Source organism: Pneumocystis carinii (assembly GCF_001477545.1).
Source record: "Pneumocystis carinii B80 chromosome Unknown supercont1.2, whole genome shotgun sequence".
Lineage (NCBI taxonomy): Eukaryota > Fungi > Ascomycota > Pneumocystomycetes > Pneumocystales > Pneumocystaceae > Pneumocystis > Pneumocystis carinii.
The window spans coordinates 60,580-82,154 of record NW_017264714.1 but is presented as its reverse complement, the minus strand read 5'-3'; the positions used below and the strand labels follow the sequence as shown (position 1 = coordinate 82,154).

General features: G+C 28.0%; 12 protein-coding genes across 12 annotated transcripts; 6 read left to right on the top strand and 6 right to left on the bottom strand.

Moving 5' to 3' along the window:
- Positions 1–20: 20 nt before the first annotated feature.
- T552_00335 (hypothetical protein) lies at positions 21–2,663 on the top strand. Its single transcript, XM_018368950.1, has 7 exons — positions 21–467; positions 513–690; positions 737–862; positions 905–1,862; positions 1,905–2,167; positions 2,212–2,570; positions 2,617–2,663. Exons 1-7 carry the CDS (start codon positions 67–69, stop codon positions 2,651–2,653), a joined length of 2,322 nt encoding a protein of 773 aa, XP_018227215.1. The 5' UTR covers positions 21–66; the 3' UTR covers positions 2,654–2,663.
- A 221-nt stretch (positions 2,664–2,884) lies between these two features.
- Positions 2,885–4,677, top strand: T552_00334 (hypothetical protein). The gene is made up of 11 exons (XM_018368949.1): positions 2,885–3,010; positions 3,052–3,099; positions 3,155–3,230; positions 3,275–3,285; positions 3,330–3,410; positions 3,453–3,526; positions 3,575–3,704; positions 3,749–3,839; positions 3,882–4,052; positions 4,099–4,191; positions 4,236–4,677. The coding sequence occupies exons 1-11, from the start codon at positions 2,931–2,933 to the stop codon at positions 4,629–4,631; spliced, it is 1,251 nt and encodes a 416-aa protein (XP_018227214.1). The 5' UTR covers positions 2,885–2,930; the 3' UTR covers positions 4,632–4,677.
- Positions 4,668–7,456, bottom strand: T552_00333 (hypothetical protein). The gene is made up of 7 exons (XM_018368948.1): positions 7,282–7,456; positions 6,581–7,233; positions 6,054–6,535; positions 5,657–6,007; positions 5,547–5,614; positions 5,082–5,507; positions 4,668–5,037 (listed from the first exon to the last, which is right to left on the bottom strand). The coding sequence occupies exons 1-7, from the start codon at positions 7,408–7,410 to the stop codon at positions 4,714–4,716; spliced, it is 2,433 nt and encodes an 810-aa protein (XP_018227213.1). The 5' UTR covers positions 7,411–7,456; the 3' UTR covers positions 4,668–4,713.
- A 212-nt stretch (positions 7,457–7,668) lies between these two features.
- T552_00332 (hypothetical protein) lies at positions 7,669–8,907 on the bottom strand. The gene is made up of 4 exons (XM_018368947.1): positions 8,867–8,907; positions 8,512–8,821; positions 8,448–8,463; positions 7,669–8,404 (listed from the first exon to the last, which is right to left on the bottom strand). The coding sequence occupies exons 2-4, from the start codon at positions 8,816–8,818 to the stop codon at positions 7,711–7,713; spliced, it is 1,017 nt and encodes a 338-aa protein (XP_018227212.1). The 5' UTR covers positions 8,819–8,821; positions 8,867–8,907; the 3' UTR covers positions 7,669–7,710.
- Positions 8,908–9,057: 150 nt separating this feature from the next.
- Positions 9,058–10,194, top strand: T552_00331 (hypothetical protein). The gene is made up of 3 exons (XM_018368946.1): positions 9,058–9,136; positions 9,188–9,372; positions 9,423–10,194. Exons 1-3 carry the CDS (start codon positions 9,104–9,106, stop codon positions 10,150–10,152), a joined length of 948 nt encoding a protein of 315 aa, XP_018227211.1. The 5' UTR covers positions 9,058–9,103; the 3' UTR covers positions 10,153–10,194.
- Positions 10,195–10,280: 86 nt separating this feature from the next.
- T552_00330 (hypothetical protein) lies at positions 10,281–11,578 on the bottom strand. The gene is made up of 7 exons (XM_018368945.1): positions 11,281–11,578; positions 11,154–11,228; positions 11,093–11,109; positions 10,860–11,049; positions 10,646–10,813; positions 10,464–10,601; positions 10,281–10,418 (listed from the first exon to the last, which is right to left on the bottom strand). The coding sequence occupies exons 1-7, from the start codon at positions 11,530–11,532 to the stop codon at positions 10,305–10,307; spliced, it is 954 nt and encodes a 317-aa protein (XP_018227210.1). The 5' UTR covers positions 11,533–11,578; the 3' UTR covers positions 10,281–10,304.
- Positions 11,579–11,789: 211 nt separating this feature from the next.
- On the top strand, positions 11,790–13,155 carry T552_00329 (hypothetical protein). Its single transcript, XM_018368944.1, has 6 exons — positions 11,790–12,062; positions 12,118–12,199; positions 12,245–12,373; positions 12,419–12,542; positions 12,588–12,770; positions 12,820–13,155. The coding sequence occupies exons 1-6, from the start codon at positions 11,836–11,838 to the stop codon at positions 13,110–13,112; spliced, it is 1,038 nt and encodes a 345-aa protein (XP_018227209.1). The 5' UTR covers positions 11,790–11,835; the 3' UTR covers positions 13,113–13,155.
- A 514-nt stretch (positions 13,156–13,669) lies between these two features.
- T552_00328 (hypothetical protein) lies at positions 13,670–14,971 on the bottom strand. The gene is made up of 4 exons (XM_018368943.1): positions 14,848–14,971; positions 14,191–14,786; positions 13,888–14,148; positions 13,670–13,843 (listed from the first exon to the last, which is right to left on the bottom strand). The coding sequence occupies exons 1-4, from the start codon at positions 14,918–14,920 to the stop codon at positions 13,712–13,714; spliced, it is 1,062 nt and encodes a 353-aa protein (XP_018227208.1). The 5' UTR covers positions 14,921–14,971; the 3' UTR covers positions 13,670–13,711.
- A 77-nt stretch (positions 14,972–15,048) lies between these two features.
- T552_00327 (hypothetical protein) lies at positions 15,049–15,376 on the top strand (the record flags this gene model as incomplete). The annotated part of the gene is made up of 4 exons (XM_018368942.1): positions 15,049–15,055; positions 15,101–15,114; positions 15,173–15,213; positions 15,244–15,376. 4 exons carry the CDS (start codon positions 15,049–15,051, stop codon positions 15,374–15,376), a joined length of 195 nt encoding a protein of 64 aa, XP_018227207.1.
- A 122-nt stretch (positions 15,377–15,498) lies between these two features.
- On the bottom strand, positions 15,499–20,116 carry T552_00326 (hypothetical protein). The gene is made up of 10 exons (XM_018368941.1): positions 20,023–20,116; positions 19,904–19,968; positions 19,537–19,851; positions 19,348–19,490; positions 19,021–19,297; positions 18,771–18,971; positions 18,270–18,724; positions 16,457–18,222; positions 15,766–16,415; positions 15,499–15,716 (listed from the first exon to the last, which is right to left on the bottom strand). The coding sequence occupies exons 1-10, from the start codon at positions 20,069–20,071 to the stop codon at positions 15,543–15,545; spliced, it is 4,095 nt and encodes a 1,364-aa protein (XP_018227206.1). The 5' UTR covers positions 20,072–20,116; the 3' UTR covers positions 15,499–15,542.
- Positions 20,117–20,269: 153 nt separating this feature from the next.
- Positions 20,270–20,930, top strand: T552_00325 (hypothetical protein). Its single transcript, XM_018368940.1, has 4 exons — positions 20,270–20,353; positions 20,407–20,505; positions 20,556–20,720; positions 20,764–20,930. Exons 1-4 carry the CDS (start codon positions 20,314–20,316, stop codon positions 20,883–20,885), a joined length of 426 nt encoding a protein of 141 aa, XP_018227205.1. The 5' UTR covers positions 20,270–20,313; the 3' UTR covers positions 20,886–20,930.
- Positions 20,931–21,149: 219 nt separating this feature from the next.
- On the bottom strand, positions 21,150–21,537 carry T552_00324 (hypothetical protein; the record flags this gene model as incomplete). The annotated part of the gene is made up of 5 exons (XM_018368939.1): positions 21,150–21,176; positions 21,216–21,238; positions 21,320–21,346; positions 21,398–21,467; positions 21,529–21,537. The coding sequence occupies 5 exons, from the start codon at positions 21,535–21,537 to the stop codon at positions 21,150–21,152; spliced, it is 156 nt and encodes a 51-aa protein (XP_018227204.1).
- Between the last annotated feature and the right edge of the window lie 38 nt (positions 21,538–21,575).

Sequence of the window (21,575 nt, the reverse complement as noted above, 5' to 3'; positions counted from 1 at the left end):
AAAAAATAGCACTTTTTTCCTGTAAAAAAGTAGCAAAAAATATCATTTAAATAGATAATATAAGGAATGAAAGAAGAAGGAGAAGCTTTTGAGTCAGAATTAGAAAAAAAACGGGGAGATTTGGAGCAAAATTCGGTTAATTGTGAAGGAATTATTGAAGATGAGGAAGATTTGAATAATAATAAGAAAGAAAGGGATTTAGAAAACGGAAAAGAGTCTATGAATGAATATGAGAGGTCTATTGATGAAGAGATTGATTTTTCAGACTTGGAAGCAAAATATTATATTCCTTTTAAACAAGATTTTGGATCGTTAATTATAGTAGATGGGATTCCTCAGGTTCCAGAAGAAAAGAGGGAGGCACTTCTTAAGATTTTGAAGAAGCAATTTTCTACAGTAGGAAAGATTAATGAGGAGGGAATTTTTATGCCAATGGAAGAAAGAAATGGGGTACTTTTTTCTAAAGGGTATCAGATAATATTTTTAAAATAGATGTCTTATGTGTTAAAAAGATACCTTTTTATGAGCTATGAAAATCAGAAAGATGCGGAGGCGGCAATTAAAGCGTTTAATGGAAAAAAGTTAGACAAAGCTCATACGTTTCTGGTTAATAAATTTACAGATGTTGAAACAATCTTAGCATTTGATGAAGAATATAAAGAAACATTGGAAGAAAAGGCCTATGAAGATGTAATTTTGTGTTTTTTTTTTTTAATATTATACTTATTTTTTTTAGAAAAATCTTTATAGCTGGCTTATTGATCCAAAAGCTAGAGATCAATGGGTCATGTACAAAGGAGACGATGTTGGAATTTATTGGAACCAGAAATCAGAGGCACCGGAATCTATTATTCATAGAATAGTATTTTACTTATTCAATATTGAAGTTTCTTAGATTTTCTAGAATTGGACAGAAACTTATATTCATTGGTCACCTCTCGGAACATATTTGGCATCTTTTCATCGCCCTGGAATTCAACTATGGGGTGGAGAGTCATGGGGAAAAATTGCGCGTTTTCCTCATCCTTCAGTTAAACTTATAGATTTTAGCCCATGTGAAAGATATCTTGTAACATGGTCAAATGAACCTATTCCCTGCTATCCTGAAGACCATCCTGGGAGACTTACTTTCGGGCCCGAAGAGGAAGGGAAAAGTATTATAATATGGGATATAAAGACAGGAGCACTATTAAAATCTTTTAATACAACGATGTCATCTGGTGCAGATGCAGATGAAACACCTCGGAAAATAACATGGCCAATGTATAAATGGAGTTCGGATGACTCATATTTTGCAAAGGTGACGCCCGGACAACACATTTCTGTTTACGAAACTCCTAGTATGACTCTTGTTGGGAAAAAACACATAAAGATAGACGGAGTAGTCGATTTTGAATGGTCTCCTTCAAAGCTAGAAGATAAGAAAGGAAATAAAGAATATTTATTATGTTATTGGACTCCTGAAATTAACAACCAGCCTGCACGTACTGGTTTATTAAGTATTCCTTCCAAAGAAACAATCAGAACAAAGAATCTTTTTAATGTTTCTGATTGCAAGCTTCACTGGCAATCACAAGGCAACCTTTTATGTGTAAAAGTAGATCGACATACAAAAACAAAAAAATCTACATTTACAAATCTTGAAATATTCCGAATAAATGAAAAAAATATTCCTGTTGAAGTCATTGAGATTAAAGATGTGGTCATTAATTTCGCATGGGAACCTAATGGAGATCGTTTTGCTTTAATTACAACTAGTGATTCTAATTTTGGGCAAGGACCATTAATTAATGTCAAAAACTCGTTATCATTTTATTGCACCGAAAAATCAAAAGGGTCTAATGGAAATTTTAAATTAATTCGTAAATAAGATTTAAATCTTTGAAGTATACTAAAACATATAGGAACTTTTACTAAAAAAACATGTAATAGTCTTTATTGGGCACCCAATGGTCGCTTTATCGTAGCAGCAACCTTGGGGAATGCTACCAATTTTGACATAGAATTTTGGGACTTGGATTTTGAGGGAGAAAAAAAAGATACAGACAAAGATTTAAATGCCAATTTGCAGCTCATGGGAACAGTAGAACATTATGGCGTAACAGATATTGAATGGGACCCTTCAGGAAGATATTTGACTTCGAGTGTCTCTATTTGGCGTCATAGAGTATCTTTAATCATTTATATAAAATTTAATATTTAACTTTTTAGATGGAAAATGGATATTGCCTTTGGGATTTTAAGGGTTTATTACTTCGAGAAGAACATATTGAAGGATTTAAACAACTTTTATGGCGTCCTCGTCCTCCAACACTTTTATCAAAAGAACAACAAAAAAAGATTCGTAAAAACTTAAAAGAATATTCACGTGGATTCGAAAAAGAAGATGTTCAAGAACAAAATACTGCTAATAAAGAACTTATCGCTCATCGAAGACGATTACTAGAAGAGTGGAATGCCTGGAGAAACAAAGTAATTGCTAATTTAGAAAAAGAAAAGAGAGAACATGGAATTATTACAGATACAAAAGAAGAAAAAAAAGAAAAGTATATAAAGAAAATTATTGAAGTGTAAGTTCATTTTTTAATTAATTACATTTTTTTATCTTTATATTAGGGTTATATCTGAAGAAATTGAAGAAGTTATCGAATAAACTCATCTATTCTCATCTATTTTCTTAATATTCACTAACACCTCTACTTCATCTTGGTCTTACTCTTCATTTCACATATTTCAAATACCCATATTCAATATTACATTTTTAATATATTCGATTTTTGATAAACTTTATATATTAGAAAAACAATCATCATTGATATAAAGCAAATCTAGAATAATTCATAGTACTATCTATTAATAAACATGGCTCTGTAAATATATTAATATATATATATCTATATATATAGATCGTACAACCTCGAATCTACCTCATGACATACCATAATTTCTATATTGATAATCCACCTAATTTTTTAGAACTTGCAGAGAAATATCCATCTTTAAGACCTTTGTAAGAAGATATATCTTAATATTTTTAACTGATAATATTAGTCTTGATAATCAATCTCGTGTAAATTTCAAAGACCCAGCAGCATTAAGGTTTATAAAAAAAATAAAGAGATATGAATATTATTAATAAGTTTTTATTAAACAGAGAAGTAACAAAGTGTTTATTAAAAAATGACTTTAAAATTGATATTTTTTTGCATGAAAAACGCTTATGTCCTGCTGTAAGTGACATGATTTAATAAAATACAATAATCATCAAGATTAGGTGCCCAATAGGTCTTTTTAAATGTAATTAGTATATCTATATCTTATATTACAAGATTTGCATATATTTTATGGGTTCAAGAATTAATTGATTTTGTTAACTGTGATATAAAGAAAGAAGTGGTTGCACTTGATATGTAGAAATCATAAGATTATTAAGGAATTATATTAATTTTCAGAGGGACAGGTTCAGTATGTATATATCCTCTTTTATGCTGTTCTCAGAGACCAAATTGGTTTTTTTACGCAACAGGTATTTTTTATTTAAATATATGAAAAACAATGTTTTTATCATGTATAGATATTGATGAGCTTTCACTAGAACTTGCTCGTGAGAATGTTAAAAGAAATAGTCTAGATGATCGGATAAAAATAGTTGATACAGCAAAATATTCAACCTTAATACCATTGGATGAATTGAATATACCGAAGTTTATTATTCTTTTAGACTAAAAGCATATCTTATATTTAAAAGAATAGACTTTTGTATGTGTAATCCACCATTTTATAGTTCGGAAGAAGAAATACTTACATCTTCTCGACTGAAATCAAAAGAACCATTCAGTGTAATTTTGAAAAAATTACGATTAATTGATAATTAATTATAGTCATGTACTGGTTCATTAACAGAAATGGTTACTCCTGGAGGAGAAGTTGCATTTGTTAAAAGAATACTGAAAGAAAGTTTTCTTCTAAAAGAACGTGTAAATTGGTACACTACTATGTTAGGAAAGCTTTCAAATGTTACAAAAATTATAGAGCTTCTCAAAGAAATACAAGTTTCAATCAATTTTTTTATAATTATATATTTTTAAAAGGAATTAGATAAATAACTATGTTATAAGTGAATTACCAGTTGGGGGCAATACACGTCGCTGGGTTATAGGGTGGTCATTTACAGATATGAGAGCACCTAATGTTTTTTTTTATATTTATTATTAACTATAGCTAATCCTTTTCAGCATTATGCTCGACCATTAACAAAATCACTAAAACATTTAGGTTCATCATTAACAATGGTAATTATTGAATTAAATACTACAATTGAAATTTTAAGACAAAAAATTTTATCTATTATAAAGAAGTTTAAAATTAATTTTACATGGAGTGATGAATATATTGGAAATGGAGAAACTTCTGGAAATCTATGGTCAAGATCTTCTAGAAGACAAACTTCTAAAAAGAACTGTGAAAATTCACCAGATGTAAATTTCAAATTCCGTTTAGAAATAGTACCAGAAGCTAATGCAGAACATACTATTTTTCTAAAAGTTTTATGGATTAAAGGAACCGATAAAATAATATTCGAAAGTTTTTACAGCATGCTTAGACGGGAATTAAAGTCATTAAACGAATAATATAATTTAAAATAAACACATTATACACATTTCCTCACAACTATAAAAAATGATCGATTTACTATTACTTTATATAACTTTTTTAACTCACAATTCTATAATTTGCATATGAAGTGCTCATTTTCTCCGAATTTTTATATGCATCGTCACTTCTATCTAAAAGACTTTTCAAATCTTCATTAGAAAGAATTTCATCATCTTTTCCTTTTACAACAATTTTCTTCGCATCTTCAAATAAAAGCATTGAAGTTAACTCTTCTTCATCATCTTTAGACGACATAGACATAAGCGACTTAAATTTCCCTTTTTGAATAACAAGCTTCTCAAGACATCGTTTTGAGTTAGCCCTTTCCAATATTTTTTCTTCAACAGTATTTGCAGAAACCAAACGATATACAATAACAGGCTAAACAATAAATTAATATGAACAAAAAAATAAAAACCAATTACCTTATCCTGACCAATTCGATGAACTCGATCTTGAGCTTGAAGATCTTGCTGTGGATTCCAATCTGAATCAAAAATAATCACAGTATCTGCTACTGTAAGATTGATACCTAATCCACCAGCTCTCGTAGATAATAGAAATAATTTTATATCGGAATTTTCATAAAAATCCTCTATTTGTTTTTCCCTTTCATTTTGCTTAGTAAGACCATCTATTCTGCATATTCTCCAGTTTTGCATATTAACTGCCCATAACTCAATAATATCAAGCATTTTTGTAAATTGACTAAAAATTAAAACTTTATGATTATCTTCAAAAAGAGTAGGAAGAAGGCGCTGTAATAATAACATTTTCCCAGACATATTTACAATATTCTCATCAACCAAAAGCTTATTTGAATCAGAATAAGTATGAAAATCCATCATATACTAATAATTAATAAAAATATACACCAAACAAATACTTACGGGATGATTGCAAACTTTTCTTAACTGCATAATGAGATTCTGTAATTTTAACTGAGAAACATTATTTTCTAGGATCATTAAAAATAGAAGAATAAAGAAAAAATAAATACCAAGATCTTCTTTGCATGAGGACTTATGTTCTTTCTCATTTCCATTACACAACCATGTATCTAAGTTACAAGATTCGTCATCTCTTAATTCACTATATGAAATCCTAGACCGATTTCTTCGAGGAACAGAACGTCTATTAACCTTAATAGACTTCGAAACAGAAGAACTTTGAATATCTAGCTCTTCATTATCTACTCCTGAAGCCTCATCACTAGTAAAATCACTAGAATGTTTCTTCATCAAAAAACTTTTAATATCTTTATTCAAAATAGCATTGTAAAGTTCATTTTGATAAATTGTCATAGGCGCATAAAGGATATATTCCCTTTTCTTTGAAACAGATTGTTCCACTAATAAATATATTAATTTCTAGCAAAAAAATAATTCAACACAAACCATCAGCTTTTAAACGACGAAGAAGAAATGGTTTTAAAATACAATGAAGGGTAGATACAACATCTATACTTTTCAATAATGTTTCCTCATCCTTTTTATCCTGAAGTGCAGAAAAATCAAACCAACTTTGAAACGAATCTAAATCATCAAAAATATCGGGCAAAAGGAAATTAAGCAAACTCCAAAGCTCTGTTAAATTATTTTGAAGAGGAGTACCAGTTAGCAATAATCGATTTGCAGAATCATAGCTTTTAAGTTCTCGGATCAGTTTACAATTTAGATTCTTAATACGATGCCCTTCATCCACTACAATATATTTCCATTGATAACGTTTCAAATACAACTTATCATTCATAATCACTTCATAGGATGTTACAATAATAGGGAAATCAGGATGCATTGTTCCCATTTTACTTTTTCGAAGCTCTGAACGTTCTTGTTTAGATCCATGATATAGAAGAACAGGAATTCCAGGTGAAAATCTAAAAAAAAATAAACATAATTTCATCTAATAAACATATACTTACTTTTTAAACTCAGAAACCCAATTACTAATGGTTGATAAAGGTGCAGCAATTAAGAACGGCCCATATGTACCTTTTTCACGCAAAAAAGCCAAAAATGAAATAGTTTGTAGTGTTTTACCTAATCCCATTTCATCTGCAAGAATACCATTTAAACCATTTTCATAAAGTGATGCCAACCATTCTACACCAGCGAGCTGATAGTCACGTAAAACACATCCAGTAATCAATTTTGGCTGAGAAAACATTGATAACGTCTTATCACCAATATCAACTTCATCTTTAGACTTATAATTCTCCTCTGTTTCACATAATGTTTCTGAAACTTTCATAGTAAAATAATCTGTAATACATGTTCCATGTCCATATTTTGACTTAGATGTTTTTTTTACTGAAACATTATTTTTCTTAGGAACTAATTTATCTTTTTCTTTCTTTTCTGATATTTCAGATTTATCTAATGATTCTAAATCTGAAAATTCTGTTTTTATCTTCTTTTTCTCTAATGATATAGTTTTTTTTTGTATTTCATTCTCTTTAACTCGTTTTTTCAATTTTTCACTAAGAATAGATGTATAAATCTTAGACTTCTCTAGAAGAAATTTAAGCCTATCAATTCCTTTATCATCCATCACTATTTCTGGCTCCATTTTCCCCTATTATCTTAGTTATAATCCATATCATTTATAAAAATAGTTATCAACTTGTTTTTTTCGAGGCTCATCAATAGAACTATGCATCATTCTCATCTCTTCTCTTCTCATAGATTCTGTAATCAATGGATCCTCAATATATTTATCATCAGATGTTAATGATAACATATTTGATATCATAATCAATGTTCAAATACTTGTATAAATGTTCCTGACAATTTATAAAATTCCCTATAAAAAAAATAAAGAAATTAAAGATTCTGAGATGTTAATCTAGATAGATCAAAGCTAATTTCTTATATTTTCTTGTTTTTTTAATGTTTTTAATTTTCGACAAGTCGTGTTGTAAATTTATACATTTGTAAAGAAATATATAGTGTATAAGTATGTAAATAAGCATCCAGATAGACCAATATAAAAGAACTATAAACCTTAATTATAAAGGAATTTAAAAAATTAGTGAAAAAACATATATAAGATTTATAAAATTTTCCATTTTAGAATAAACTTATCAAAAAGTTTTGATTTATCCCTGCAAGTAGTTTTTAAATAGTCACAATCCTGAAAGTCAATTGAAAAGAATCCTTCTGTTTGATTGTCATCTCTTTCAAAAAAGATATTAAACCAGCAATGAGCTTTTAAAACATTTTTTTTAAATCTAGATAGATGATAGATTTCTACACAAATATCTTCCCTAGAAATGAACTTTATAGCAGGAGTAAAAATCATTGTAGAATTATTTATCACTATTTCTGGAGGTAAGAAAGCATAAAGACAGTCGATCCTATTATCATCTCTATAACCATAAATTTTACAGCCAATTTTCTTGTTTTCAGTAAAGATTTCGATTTGTGAGATCATAATATCTAATTCCTGATATTTTTTGCCCATTGAAACCCATTTTTCAACATAAAAAATATAACGTTTTTGAGATAAAATAGTAATACCATTACCATATCCCTTTTGAATCCTAGCCTCTGTAAATTTAGATAAAGCAGATTCTGCTGTAAATTTTTTCTCTGAAATTAAATAAGAACATGCAATTGTACCAGACCTTCCTTTTCCTGCTTTACAATGAAATACTACAACATTATCATCAGATGCATTCATATATTTCGATATAGAATCCACAATTTCTGGTATAATCCTAAAAGGTGGAGGTTGATGATCAGGACTATATATTATTAAGTAAATATATTAATATACAACCAACATACAAAGGATAATGAAAAACTAAATTATTAATATACTAAAAAAAATAATAAATATAAATAAAAATACCTTTAAAAAGAAAATCACTATCTGAATATCCTATACCTTCCTTACAAAACTCAAAAATTATCCAGTTTTCTGAATGTCTTTGTTGTAAAAACCGAAGAACATCTTTAAGATTATTTCTATAAATTCTTTCTGGAAATGACATCGTAGGTGCTGACATAACAATAACTCTGTCTGTAATATATGAAAGATCCAAAAAAACTCCATTTTTCTCATCATAAAACTTTGTTCTAGGAAATGAAACTCTTGAACGAATACTCTGTAGAACAAATTTAAACAAATTTATCATCTTCTCTCTACTAAATAACATTATCTACAGACAATTAACCTTAATTTATACATATTAATCCTTTCTTACTCAATTTTATAGATTAAATAGAAGACAAAAAATACATAACATTTAATTCTATTCAACTCTTAAGAAATTCTTAAGAAAAAAACAATATAAATTCCTTATTTTTAATATATTTTTAACTTTTCTTATTAATAATTTAGAAATTTTAATAAAAAATCCGGTCAATCTTATCAATTATCAAGAAAAATTAACGACTACGCTTAATTTCTTAACAAAAAGTTAAGAAAAAAAGCAGTAAAAATGAGCAAAGAAGTAGAATTGTTAAGTTTTAAGGTATAAATTAAGGTTTTTATGTTAATATTGTTAAGTTTTTGATATTTTTAGGCAAAAAAAGCCTGTAAAGCACTATTAAAACATGTCCAATTAATAGAAAAAAAGAGGGAAAAAGAGAGAAAACAGGATATTTTAAGCTTAGATAAGCAAGATCTGAGGTCATCTATACCTATATGGGTTATTTTAAGCACAAAAACATTTATTACAGACACTAAAAAGCTTAAACCTTCGAAAATGCAAGTTTATAAACGTATATATATATATATATTGATATTCAAAATTTTAGAGTGTTAAAACACCCTATAATTAATCAGGATAGCGAGTGTTGTATGATTGTAAAAGATCCTCAAAGAATATATAAAGATTTAGTTATATCGGCAAAGTTAAATAAACGAGTTACAAAAGTAATTGGGATTTCTAAGTTACGTAAAAAATATAGATCATATCAACAAAGAAGGGAACTTAGAGATTCGTATGATTTTTTTGTAGCAGATAGCAGAGTGATTTCATTACTTCCAAAACTTTTAGGAAAAGCATTTTATGAAAAAAAACGACAACCTATTCCGATTGATTTGGTGACGAAATCTACGCCAGAACATCTTTTTAAAGAAATTGAGAAAGCATATTCATCAACATATCTTCATTTATCACCAGGAACATGTACGAGTATAAAATGTGGGGCAATTTGTCAAACACCAGAACAAATTGTGGAAAACATTCAAATTATTACAAATACATTAGCAGAAAAATTTGTAAAAAATGGATGGAAAGGGATTAGAGGTTTTCATATTAAAACAAGTGAAAGTATTGCTCTACCTATATGGCTTTGTGAAAACGTTTTTGATGCAGATGTTGATAAAGTTAAAGAAATAGAGGAAATAGTTATTAATAATAAAAAAAGAAAAGTCGATAACTCAGATGGTGAAGATTCTGAATTAGAAGAAAATATAGATAATGTTCAATCTACACAAAATATACATACAAAAAAGCATCGTAAAACTGCAACAAAACTTTAAAGATAAAATAGCATACAGAAAAGAATAGATAGAAAATCATCATTTAGATAAAAATATATAAAACGGATCAATTTATAAAAATCTATATCAATGCAAATAATATTTATATTAAGTATATAAAAAATTAATCGTTAAATATATATTTTAAAATTCTAATTTCTTTGGAGGTTATCTTCTGTCTGCCACTGAACTATGTGTTCAGATTTCGTAGAATTTACGAAATATTTTTTAACGATGTACATAAAAGTTTCATAATCTATTTCCATCTAAATAAATTAATTAAAATGAAAACTTCAAAACGTTATACATACATGTTCTCCTGGAACCGTTATTTCTACAAGTGCCTCCTTACCATCAAGATATTTAAGGCCTAGCCAATCTTCTTTATACATTGCAGTGTCCCTTAGATAAATAACTCTTTCCTCAGTTTTATTATAATCATTAAAATGCTTTTCAAAATTAATAATAATAAAATAAATAAAAGTTTCTTTACAGAGCTTCCTTTAGGTATAATTACATGATCATTTTCAAATTCAACCATAATAAAGCCACTTAATGACCCAAGATTTTTAGCATATGTAGCATTTTTAATTTTCTTTTCATTATTAATATCAGGTAAAAAATGATTATGTTGAAGATATTCTTCCATATCACTAGTATCCTAGAAAAATCAATTCGATATCTTCACATTAAAATACTAAAATTACCCTATAATATTGTGCAATAACAATATTTTCTTTGATCCAATTAGACCATATACTATATTTCATAAAATAATCCAGCATTTTACAAATATAAACATCAGATGGACAATAAAAACTAGATATTCCATAATGTGGTGTACCAAATGTAATTAGATTAGAAACAGGAGGATTATTATATCGTTCAATATACGCTCTAATAAAATTAATTTTTTTTACTTATTTTTTAAATAAAACACCTCATAAACAATCCACCCTATTTCTATAAGCTATAAACATCTTTAAATAAATATCTATTACTTGACTAAACCCAATTGCATTAAATCCTTCTGATAATCTAGTTTCATTTGATAATTGCTCTGCTACCAATTCAATCTTTATACACCCATAAACCATCCCGTATATATAAACCATTCTATAAAATTACCTGTTTATTAACATTGCCAAAAAACCCATTCTTTCTATCATTTAACGAATTTTTATCAAGATATACTGAATGTACATATACATCTAATGTCTCTGATAAAATTTCCGATAATTCCATAATCTCCCCTATGTCATAACTATCTCCAAGACCATGCCATAAGACAACTGGTAGGTTTTTTTTTGAATCTTTATGTTTATTTTCTAAAGCTGCAAAAACAAACGTAAAAAAATAGCACCATAAATACACATTCATTATTCAGGATTAAAAATTTCTTATAATTTTTAAGTCTTTTATTAAGATTCCTTAATATTTATGTATTTTCTTTAAAAATTTATTAAGAGGGCTGCATAAAAGTAAGCTTAAGCCTTACGATTTCGCCTAACTTTTTAACAGCTGTCTATAATTTTTTAGTAGGATAAGAGATAAAATGAATAAAATAAGAGGACTAATAATACAAAAAAGGATAAAATGATGTTTTATATAAGGATTAAGTGTTTTTAAAGGGATTTTGTGCTTTGAAAGAAAGAAAAATAAGAAATATTGAATATAATAAATATGAGTAAAAAAAAAATAAATGAATATACAACAAATACATCATCAGAATGTTTTAATGAAGAGAAATATCCGGTTGCTATACAGCTTTCATGGCCATATTTTTCAGCAAAACAAGTAGCGTCATTATCATCTAGTTCACGATCCCCATCACTTTCAGAGAGTAAAGAAACACAAATACGATTTCAGGCATGTGGATGGATATATCTTGTAGGAAAATCGTTAAAATTGTATAATATTTACAATTTTTTTTATTTAAATATGAACGTTAATAAAACCTTACAGTCCTATACGTACGATTGGAACAGCAATGATTATTTATCACAGATTTCATTTATTTAATCCTATTTCAGATTTTTCATATATTGTAAGTTATTTTTTTTGAAGGAAAAATATTTATTTGAAAAAAAAGGATACAGCAGCTACATGTTTACTTGTAGCATGTAAAATAGAAGATACACCGAAAAAAATCAAAGATATTCTTGTAGCGGGTTACAGTGTAAAACATCCTAATGGTCCAGATATATCTTTTGAAAGTCATGTATATATATATATATATTAGGTAATGTAAAACTGATTAATTAAGATAATAGAAGAACAAAAAAAACGAATTATTGGTTTAGAACGAATGGTTTTAGAGACGTCCTGTTTTGACTTTCGACGACATCATCCACAACCATATATTATCAAATTTGCACGGCATTTAAAACGTAAAGTTATTTTTTTTAATTAGATTTAATACTTATTGGTAAAAGTTTCTAAAGAAATAGCTCAAAAAGCTTGGGATATAACAATTGATTCATACAAAACATTTTCTCCTATTAAATATCCTCCTCATTGTATTGCCTTAATGGCACTGGTTCTTGCATCGATATTACTAGAACAACCTTTTGAAGATGCATACGAAAAGTTACTTGTAAAAAAAGAAACACTTATTGGTTAGTATATTTCTTTTTCAACTTTTTATTTTATTTATATCTTTAATAGATGCTTTATATGATATTCTTGATCTATATATTCATCATCGACATGTTACTCTTGTAGGTCATAATACAGACGTTAGCAAATTTATGATTATTCAAATTTCTCTCAATAAATTTCATAAACCTTCGGAAATATCTTTAAAAAATACAATGGCTGATATAGAATTTTTAGCCCTTCCATTTAGGATAGGCATTATAGGTGATAAAGGAACAGTACGATTTATTTTAGATCATCAACGTGAAAAAAAAGAATCAGAAGCAGCTAAAATCAAGAATGAAATAAAGGAAAAGGGCTAATCAAATTATACATTGATTATTTTATATTTATCGGCTTTTAATTTTTAGTAATTCTGTTTATAAATACTTAAAACTTAAATACATCATTTAATATTACGTCTATAATACCAAAAAGTATAATGATGAATATCTGGGATCTATAAACTGATAAGTTTTTTTTTTTTTTTTTGAAAAATTAGATCATATTAGATCATAATAAACAATACTATATTTTATAATTAATAAATATTAATAAAAATAATTTTAGATAAATATTTAACATAATACATTTTTAATGAATTATATTTCAATGCTATTATTGCATATCTTCCAAAAAACAATTAGACTTGATCTTTTAATCATTTTTTAACACTAACTCATCACCTATTCAATTAAAAATCAAAGTATTATTTTACTTATAATTTTGAATTTAACAAATAACTCAATCTAATTTCATCTTTATAATAAAAATGCGCAAAGATGCCCAATATTACAACTCAAAAATATTTCTTAAAATAGGCTTTAATCAGATTTTCTGATTATAATGATTAATCAAGGAAAAATAGACTAAACATAAAACGCAATATATAAAATAAAGGATTTAGATTTATATAATTGCTTCACACTATAACCTCTCCATAATCTATATGAACAGGAGTATATATTTCTTTATCATTTTCAAGAGTTTTACTAGGACAGTTAAATTCTTTTGATTCATATAGATACCATGCTTTAAGAGCATCAACAGATGCCTAAAATAACTTTAGCTGTTTAAAATAATACTAAAATAAAATACCCTATATTTAGCCTCTTTTAAACTAGATCCATGACCTTCCCCAAGCTTATCATTTCCAGAATATACACCTACTACAAATAAAGGTGCACTACTACGCCGGCCCGTCTCAGCAATTAATCGTGATACAGGTGGTTCCAACTTCTGACGAGAACATAATACAGATAATTCTCGACCAGGTTGTTCAAAAGAAAACATAGAAGATATAGAAAGATGTCTTGACATTACATGATCATTAACAAACTTTTTAACGGGTACAAGTCCCTAAAAAATTAACAAAATATATAATTTTCATATTAAACCTACACAATGCAAATAAACCCCTCCAATAACTGATAATACCATTCTAGAAACAACTTTTTCCAAATGCTTATTATACATAGAAGATGAACAATCATGTAGTGATCTCTTTTTAAATACAAGTTTTCCATTTCTTGCTTCTGATAAAACTTCAAAAAAAACATTATCGAGCTCATTTTTTGAAGATTTTGGAACAACATTAACTTCTTTATTACTTGTTTCAAGGCCCCATTCTAATCCAATTTTTGATAACGCTTTAGTTCCACAATATCCCGACAATGCTGCATTCATAATCTTACATGGTAGACGAGGCCAGCGAGCCATTAAATATTCTGTTACAAAATACTCCGTAATACATGTTCCAAGTGTAAAAAGAGGCCGATTATTAGGAACTGGTCCTAAACCATTTGTAACTTTAAAATCAAGAAACGTCTTAACAAGTGTAGCATTAGGAAATTGAGGACCTAACTTTAATCGAGCATGAAGAGCAAATAATTTAGCTGAAATATCATTCATAAGTTCCAAAACATCATTTCCCTTTTCTTTTTTACTCATATTTCCTTGTATATCAGGATTTATTTTATTTTTTTGTAGTGTAGATTCTGTTTTTTTTAAAAATTATTAATATTTCATTATTAAATAATAAAATAAACTTAACCTTACCTAATCTTCGAATATTCAATTGACGAAACATAGTAATAAACCTTTTACTTTTCATTAATATTTCTTTATACATTTTTTTATCGGCTAAGACTTAAAAATTATTTGATACTCAATTTACTGATGGTATGTTTAACTTGAAGCAAATATTTTCATGAAATAATTAAAAAACCAAGGTAGAAAATCACCAATCTTTTCCTAAACATGTTTGGTATATTTTTTTAAAATGTCATAATAATCTATTAACTGTTTATAGGTCGCCCTCTGGAGGTAATAATATGCCACTATTTGAAATAAAATTAATATTTTTGTTTTTTAATATATATAGGATGGTGGTGTCAACCTAAGAAATGGTCCACTTTATTATTTGTATATCCTGTATTTTTTTAATATTTGTAGGAAATCAAATACAGCTATATGTATCGCAGGAATGTCACTTATTATTTTTTGGGTCTGGAAGACCAGCGCAGAAAAAGAATGGAGATATCATAAACCTACTAGATGGATCCCATCTTCATTGGTAAATAAGTAAAAATATAAGTTAAAACTTACTAAAACCAAATTGAGTGGAGTAAAGATTTAAAAGAACAAAACCATAACTAATTATACTTAACTTTTCATTGAAAGATGTTTTTCTGCCATATATATATATATATTTGTTAAGTGGTTTTTCTAATAGATAAATAATGTCAAGTTCATTATATATTTTTCCCACCACTTTTTGCAAAATAATAAACCAATAAATTTTGTTGACCAGGAGTAAGTCCTTGCAACAAATTAAATATTTCCGAAGAATCCTTAATAATGCTATTTAATGATACACAAATTGTTATACTTTCTTTTCGAATCTCAGGATCACTATCATTTAATGCCTATAAATAATAAGCAGGAAGGAACAAATACAGATTAAATCGAATATACCTTAATAACCAAAGATGGAATTTTTTCAAGATATTTATCTAAGTCCATTTTTTCCAATTTCTTAATAAAAACTGCTAAAGATGATAAGCAAATAACAATAATCGATTGTTTTAGAAGATGTTTCTTTGATTCATCAGTAAGATTATAAAGATAAGGTTCTAGATAAGATAAAAACAAGACAATTCCTAGTTTCATATCAAGATGAGATACTATGTCGAATATCATTTCTTCTATCACACACGTAACACGATTATTATTAGAATCATAAGAACAGAATTTCAAAAGAGCATCAAGAATGATAGATATATGATTATCAAAATATACCGACTGATTATCAAAAAGATATTTTAAAAGAAAAAGCGTCTGAACTTTTAATTCTGAAACAACGTCTTCCTTCATAAAACCAAGTAAAGCTTTTATTAAAGAATCGAATAAACTTCCTGCCATCCAAACATCATCTTTCTTAGAATTATCAGAAATATTATCTGAATTTTCTATATTCTTCTCAAGACTATATTCTTTAGAAATACAAATTAATTTCCTAAATGCATAAGAATCCATATCATGATTCTCAAGTCTTTCGATAAGATTCTTTAGCAGTTTGATATTATCTTCTACAGTATTTGGAAGTGGTGTAATAGGCAATTGTTCTAATATATTAGTATTATCAAATATAATATAAATATCTTACTATTCATATATTTTCGAAACCATGGATTTGAATTTCCAGAAAGACTATCATCTTCTATTGGTATATCTTGATCCTCTTGATTTTCAAAATTCAATGCTGGAGCTAATTCAGAAGACTGAGGCAATAATTCCTGTGCCACTTCATTAGCTTGCTTCTCTTGGGAAACTTTATCATCAGATGTTTTAGAATCAGAAGTTTTAATAGTATCATCAGTAATCAATGAAGGTCTCACACCAGCAGAGACAGAGGGATCAGAAGATACAGGTTGAACTTCTTTATTCACATCATTATTCGAAATGTTAACTTGGAGCTTAGGTATTTGAATCATGGTCATATCTTCAAAATTGTTATATGCTCCCATATTCTCTTCAAAAGAATCCATATAATTTTCAGAATATTTTACAGAATGAGATTCCATGGATGATGAAGAATGTTCTATATCATTATCATCTAATTTACGATCTCCAACAATAGGTATATCTCCAAGAACATCTTCAACATGAGCAACCTTTTCCTCAGGTACAAAAGGTTCTTCATCAACAGCTATTCCCCATGCATTTTTAAGAGCATTAACTGTTACTTTTTCAAAAGTTTGTAAAACTTTATTGAAAACTTCTTCATTTGCAGTTTGAAGAGACTTCAATAGTGTAACTAAAGGTCCATAATTTATAGATGTTGGTTTGGTATTATTAATCATAGGTACAAGTCGATTTACATAAAATTTAAAATTTGAAACATCATTAAAATATGAATTGCCATCTTCTTTATTTTTTATACTTTCATTATGACGCTCAACCAATTCATTCATCCATAATAGAACACCATGTATAATTTTGCGTTTTTGAGATGTAGTAAATATACCAGCAGAAAGCTTCCTAGGTACAACACCAGATACTCCCATACTTGTAAGAACTTTTGATAATAACTCAACAGCATCAACGTCACTAATCATTCTTTTTACAGCAGGAAGACATGTTCTTGCAATATCATGACCACGTTCAGTATCTTCCATCTCACTTAATAAAAGAATTCTTGGAACAATATTTTCAAAAGGAATAATTTTCGCTATTTCAACAATAACCTCAGGTGCCATTAAATGATTAACGACTTCTGGCTGAGAATCATTTAGAAGTTTTTGAAAAGTTGATGCTAATATATCATTTGGAGGAAGAGTTGGAAGTTTTTGATTATCATAATTAGGAGGTGTCTTTTTTGCCAATAAACATGCAACAGTTATAATTCCATCTACACGAATGTGCCAATCTGAATGCACAAGCTGTTCAATAATTGTCAATTTTCTAGGAGAGACACGTGATGATGTCACTGATGGCTTTCCAAATAATGAATTCGTCACAATAGTTGGTCTTGGAGGAGACATTTCGCTTTTCAATTGGCTAGGAGATGTACGAGTTTGATTTGATGTATTACCTGCTGACTGATCTTGAGTAGGACTTTCAGGTCTTTTAACATTACTTTTAGAAGAATGTCCATATCGCTGAGGAAGACCAAGACCATGACGAATAGGACCAGAAGAAAGACCTGATGATCCATGAGTTATACTAACAGTATCATTCAATTTCTTATTAATTATATTTCCTGATCTTGCCAAAGGTTCTTTATTAAAACTTTTACCCTTATTAAATGAATAATTTTGTGATAAATTATGACACTTATTAAGACTATCAATAGATTTTGGAAATACACTTGAATTCTGAAAAACTTTTTCAAATTGTTTACGTACCACAGGATCTAAACTTGATACAAGGCTAATTTAATTTAATACATATTCTAATTCCTTTAAAAAATACAATACCTTTGTGCACGTTCTGGCCAAATTTCAGAAAAACAGCGTAATACATCTCTCATTCCTGTACGAACAACTGCATTTGCATCTGAAATCCCATTTCTTATAACTTTTTCCATTGTATCCAATCCTCCAGAATTTTCTAAATATGTTCTTGAATCAATATGAGCTTCAAGCAAAACACGCAACCATCCAGTAGCATATTGTCTAGTGGACGGATTTTTATCTTGAGATGCAGTTAAAAGCTGCATAACAATTTTAGGATGATAAGAAACATTAGCAATTAATACGCTAACAGTAATTTGAGCAGCTTGAGAAATAATTTTTTTCGTTAATCCACTAATTCGGATAAGATGTATAAGAAGTGTTTCAACAAACTGATCAATAGCTGGTCCAGCAACAATTGCAACATCTTTAATAAATTGAAGTCCTGCAAGACTCAATGTCGTTCGAAGTGAACTTATCTAGAATGTATTAAACATAAAAAAAATCAAACTAATTCAATATTACCGCTTTAATTATTCCATCAAGAAGAGCCTTAAAACCATTCAAAAATATAGGTGAATATTCTTTATAAATATTTCCACGAAGAAGAGACCGCAAACGCATAATATGCTTTTCACGAGCAACCCAATTATAATCCGTTTCTTTCCCTTCAAATGAAGGAAGCATTTCTTGAATTTCTAATTCAAGCTCCTTTGCAGAATATACCTATAGAAAAGTAAACTTTTTACATTATTCTTATACCAAAATATCATACCAAAGATGGCTCCAATTGCTCCATTTCAGCACTACTTAAATTCGAAATATAATTTGATGACAAATTAGATAAACTAGCAATACTTTCATTATTCACTTTTCTTGCTGAAACACTTGCACCATCATTATCATATGCACATTCCGATCCACGAGATGATGCAAAATCCGTATCCCCTTGAAATTGCAAATTATCCAGAATATATGTAACCAATTGTTTACGTATATTTTGTTGATTAAGCTCCCGTTTCAAGTCTGCTTTGGCATAATTTGGAGAATTCCTATATTTAAAAAAAACATAAGCTTTTCTTTCAATATTTAATCCACATACTTAAATAATTTTATTATAACTATCTTTGCTGCATCTCGAACACTATCATTTGCATCCTCTAACATTTTTATCATAAATGGCGTAAACGATCGAAAAGAAAATGACGTTTGAGATTCATATATCTTTTCTAACCAATATAACGACTAATTTCGTTAATTTATTCATTTTTTTTTCTTATCTTAATTTTACTTGTTCACGAGTCCTCCAATTTTTTGATGAAAATCCAAGATCTTTAATACTTCTTTCTACTTCAATAGGTATCCCTCTCCATAACTCAATTAACGCATTCTGCGCTACATCTTTTACTTTTTCCTTATTATCCCCAAGTCGTTCAATCAATAATGGTAACACCATTACTCCCGGTCCTTTCAAACGCGTTATCTCTTGAAGTGATACTCGTTTAATCAAATGATTTGTACATGTTAATGAATTCATAGCAACATATGGATTCGTACATATTAGTCCCATTCTTAATCCATCAAATAACAACGAAACCGCCTCCAACTACCCCCATCCAATTACTTATAACTCTTCAATACTCTTATATATAGCTTACATCCACATCATTACGCTTAATAAACCTCTTAATCCCCATAATCATCTCCATTTTACGCTCATTATCTAATCATTAAACCTTAGTTAAAACCTAATAACAATATAATCTAAAGCAAAAACCTGTTCCGCGTAAGGTTTCCAGTAAATCTTCCGCGTCTTGAATAGACATTGGCTTATTATCCTATTATTTTATGTAAAAATAGCTTTACTTGTTAATATCTTGGTTATCGAAGCCTTTTACAACCGGTTAAAAATTAACTTACCTAACCCGGCGCTTTAAGAAAAAGTAAGAATTTTAATAAAAATCTTAAGAAATTGTTAAGAAATCTTAAGAAAGGTTAAGAAAGGTTAAGAAAAGGTTAATAATTGTTAAGAAAGTGTAAGAAATTGTTAAGAATTGTTAAGAAATCAATGTCAACAGAGCAGAGAAATCAAGCAACATTACATGTGGGTAATAAAATAGTAAAAGTAATGATTAATAACTAATAAATTGATAATAATTAGTTGGATTAGGACCAGAAGTAACAGAAAATATGTTACATGAAATGTTTATTCCATTTGGAGAGATAGTAGGAGTTGAACTTCCTAGAGATGAAACTACAGGTTTTCTAATTAATAGAATTAAGAAGAAAACAGTTAATTTTTTTGAATAGAAGAGCCACATCAAGGATTTGGTTATGTAGAATTTGAACATGTGGAAGATGCACGAGAAGCAATAGATAATATGGATCAATCGGAGGTTTGGGGACGTATTTTACATGTAACAACAGCAAAAGCGGAAAGAAAGATATTAGAAGGACTTGGATCTAAAATTCCAGGTAAAAGAAGAATTTTTGTTGTATTAGATTAATATATTTTAAGTTTGGGAACAAGAGGCATGGATTCAGCAATATCAAATTAATAAAGAGGATCGAAAAGTGGTAGAGGAAAAAAAAGAACTTATACAGTCGACATTTGTGCCAGTAGGACCACGTCCTTTATAGAAAAGTATTATTTATATATTATAATAATTAAAAAAGGAATATTAAGAATTTAAAAGCAAGATATTATAAAAAAAACGAATCAAAAGAGGTATAAGAAGGGAAAATAAATATTTTTATGGAATATTAGTACGAAATTTAAAATAATGGATATTTATTGTGACAATATCATTAAAAATAAAACGCTATTTTTAATGCTCAGATTTTTTACTTGGATATCGTCTTAACTAGAAAATAAATTACAATAATTTAATAACTAAGATAATATCATACACTTGGATCAAAAAAAAGTTTCTATAAAGATTAAATAAATATTAAAAGATTTAAACTTACATTTCCTAGCTGATAAGTAGCAGCTAATGAAAAGATAATTAATTATTAAATAAAAAAGATAAAATTTACGCAGGGTTTTTAAATATAACCCAATAATTACTTACCTCCAAAACCTACTAAAAGAACAGCTGCTATAAAAATATAAGAATCTTTAGAAATAATAATAAATAATAAGATATTACCAAGAGGATAAAGTTCTAAAGGTATACGTCTTAAACGAGAGTATATACTTTTTGAAGATTGTTTATTTGTCTATAAAAATAAAAAAACAAAATTCAATAATATTATAAAATAGAATATTTCTAAGGCTTACAGAAGACATAATATTATTTAAAAGCTTATTTTAATTTTTTATATAAT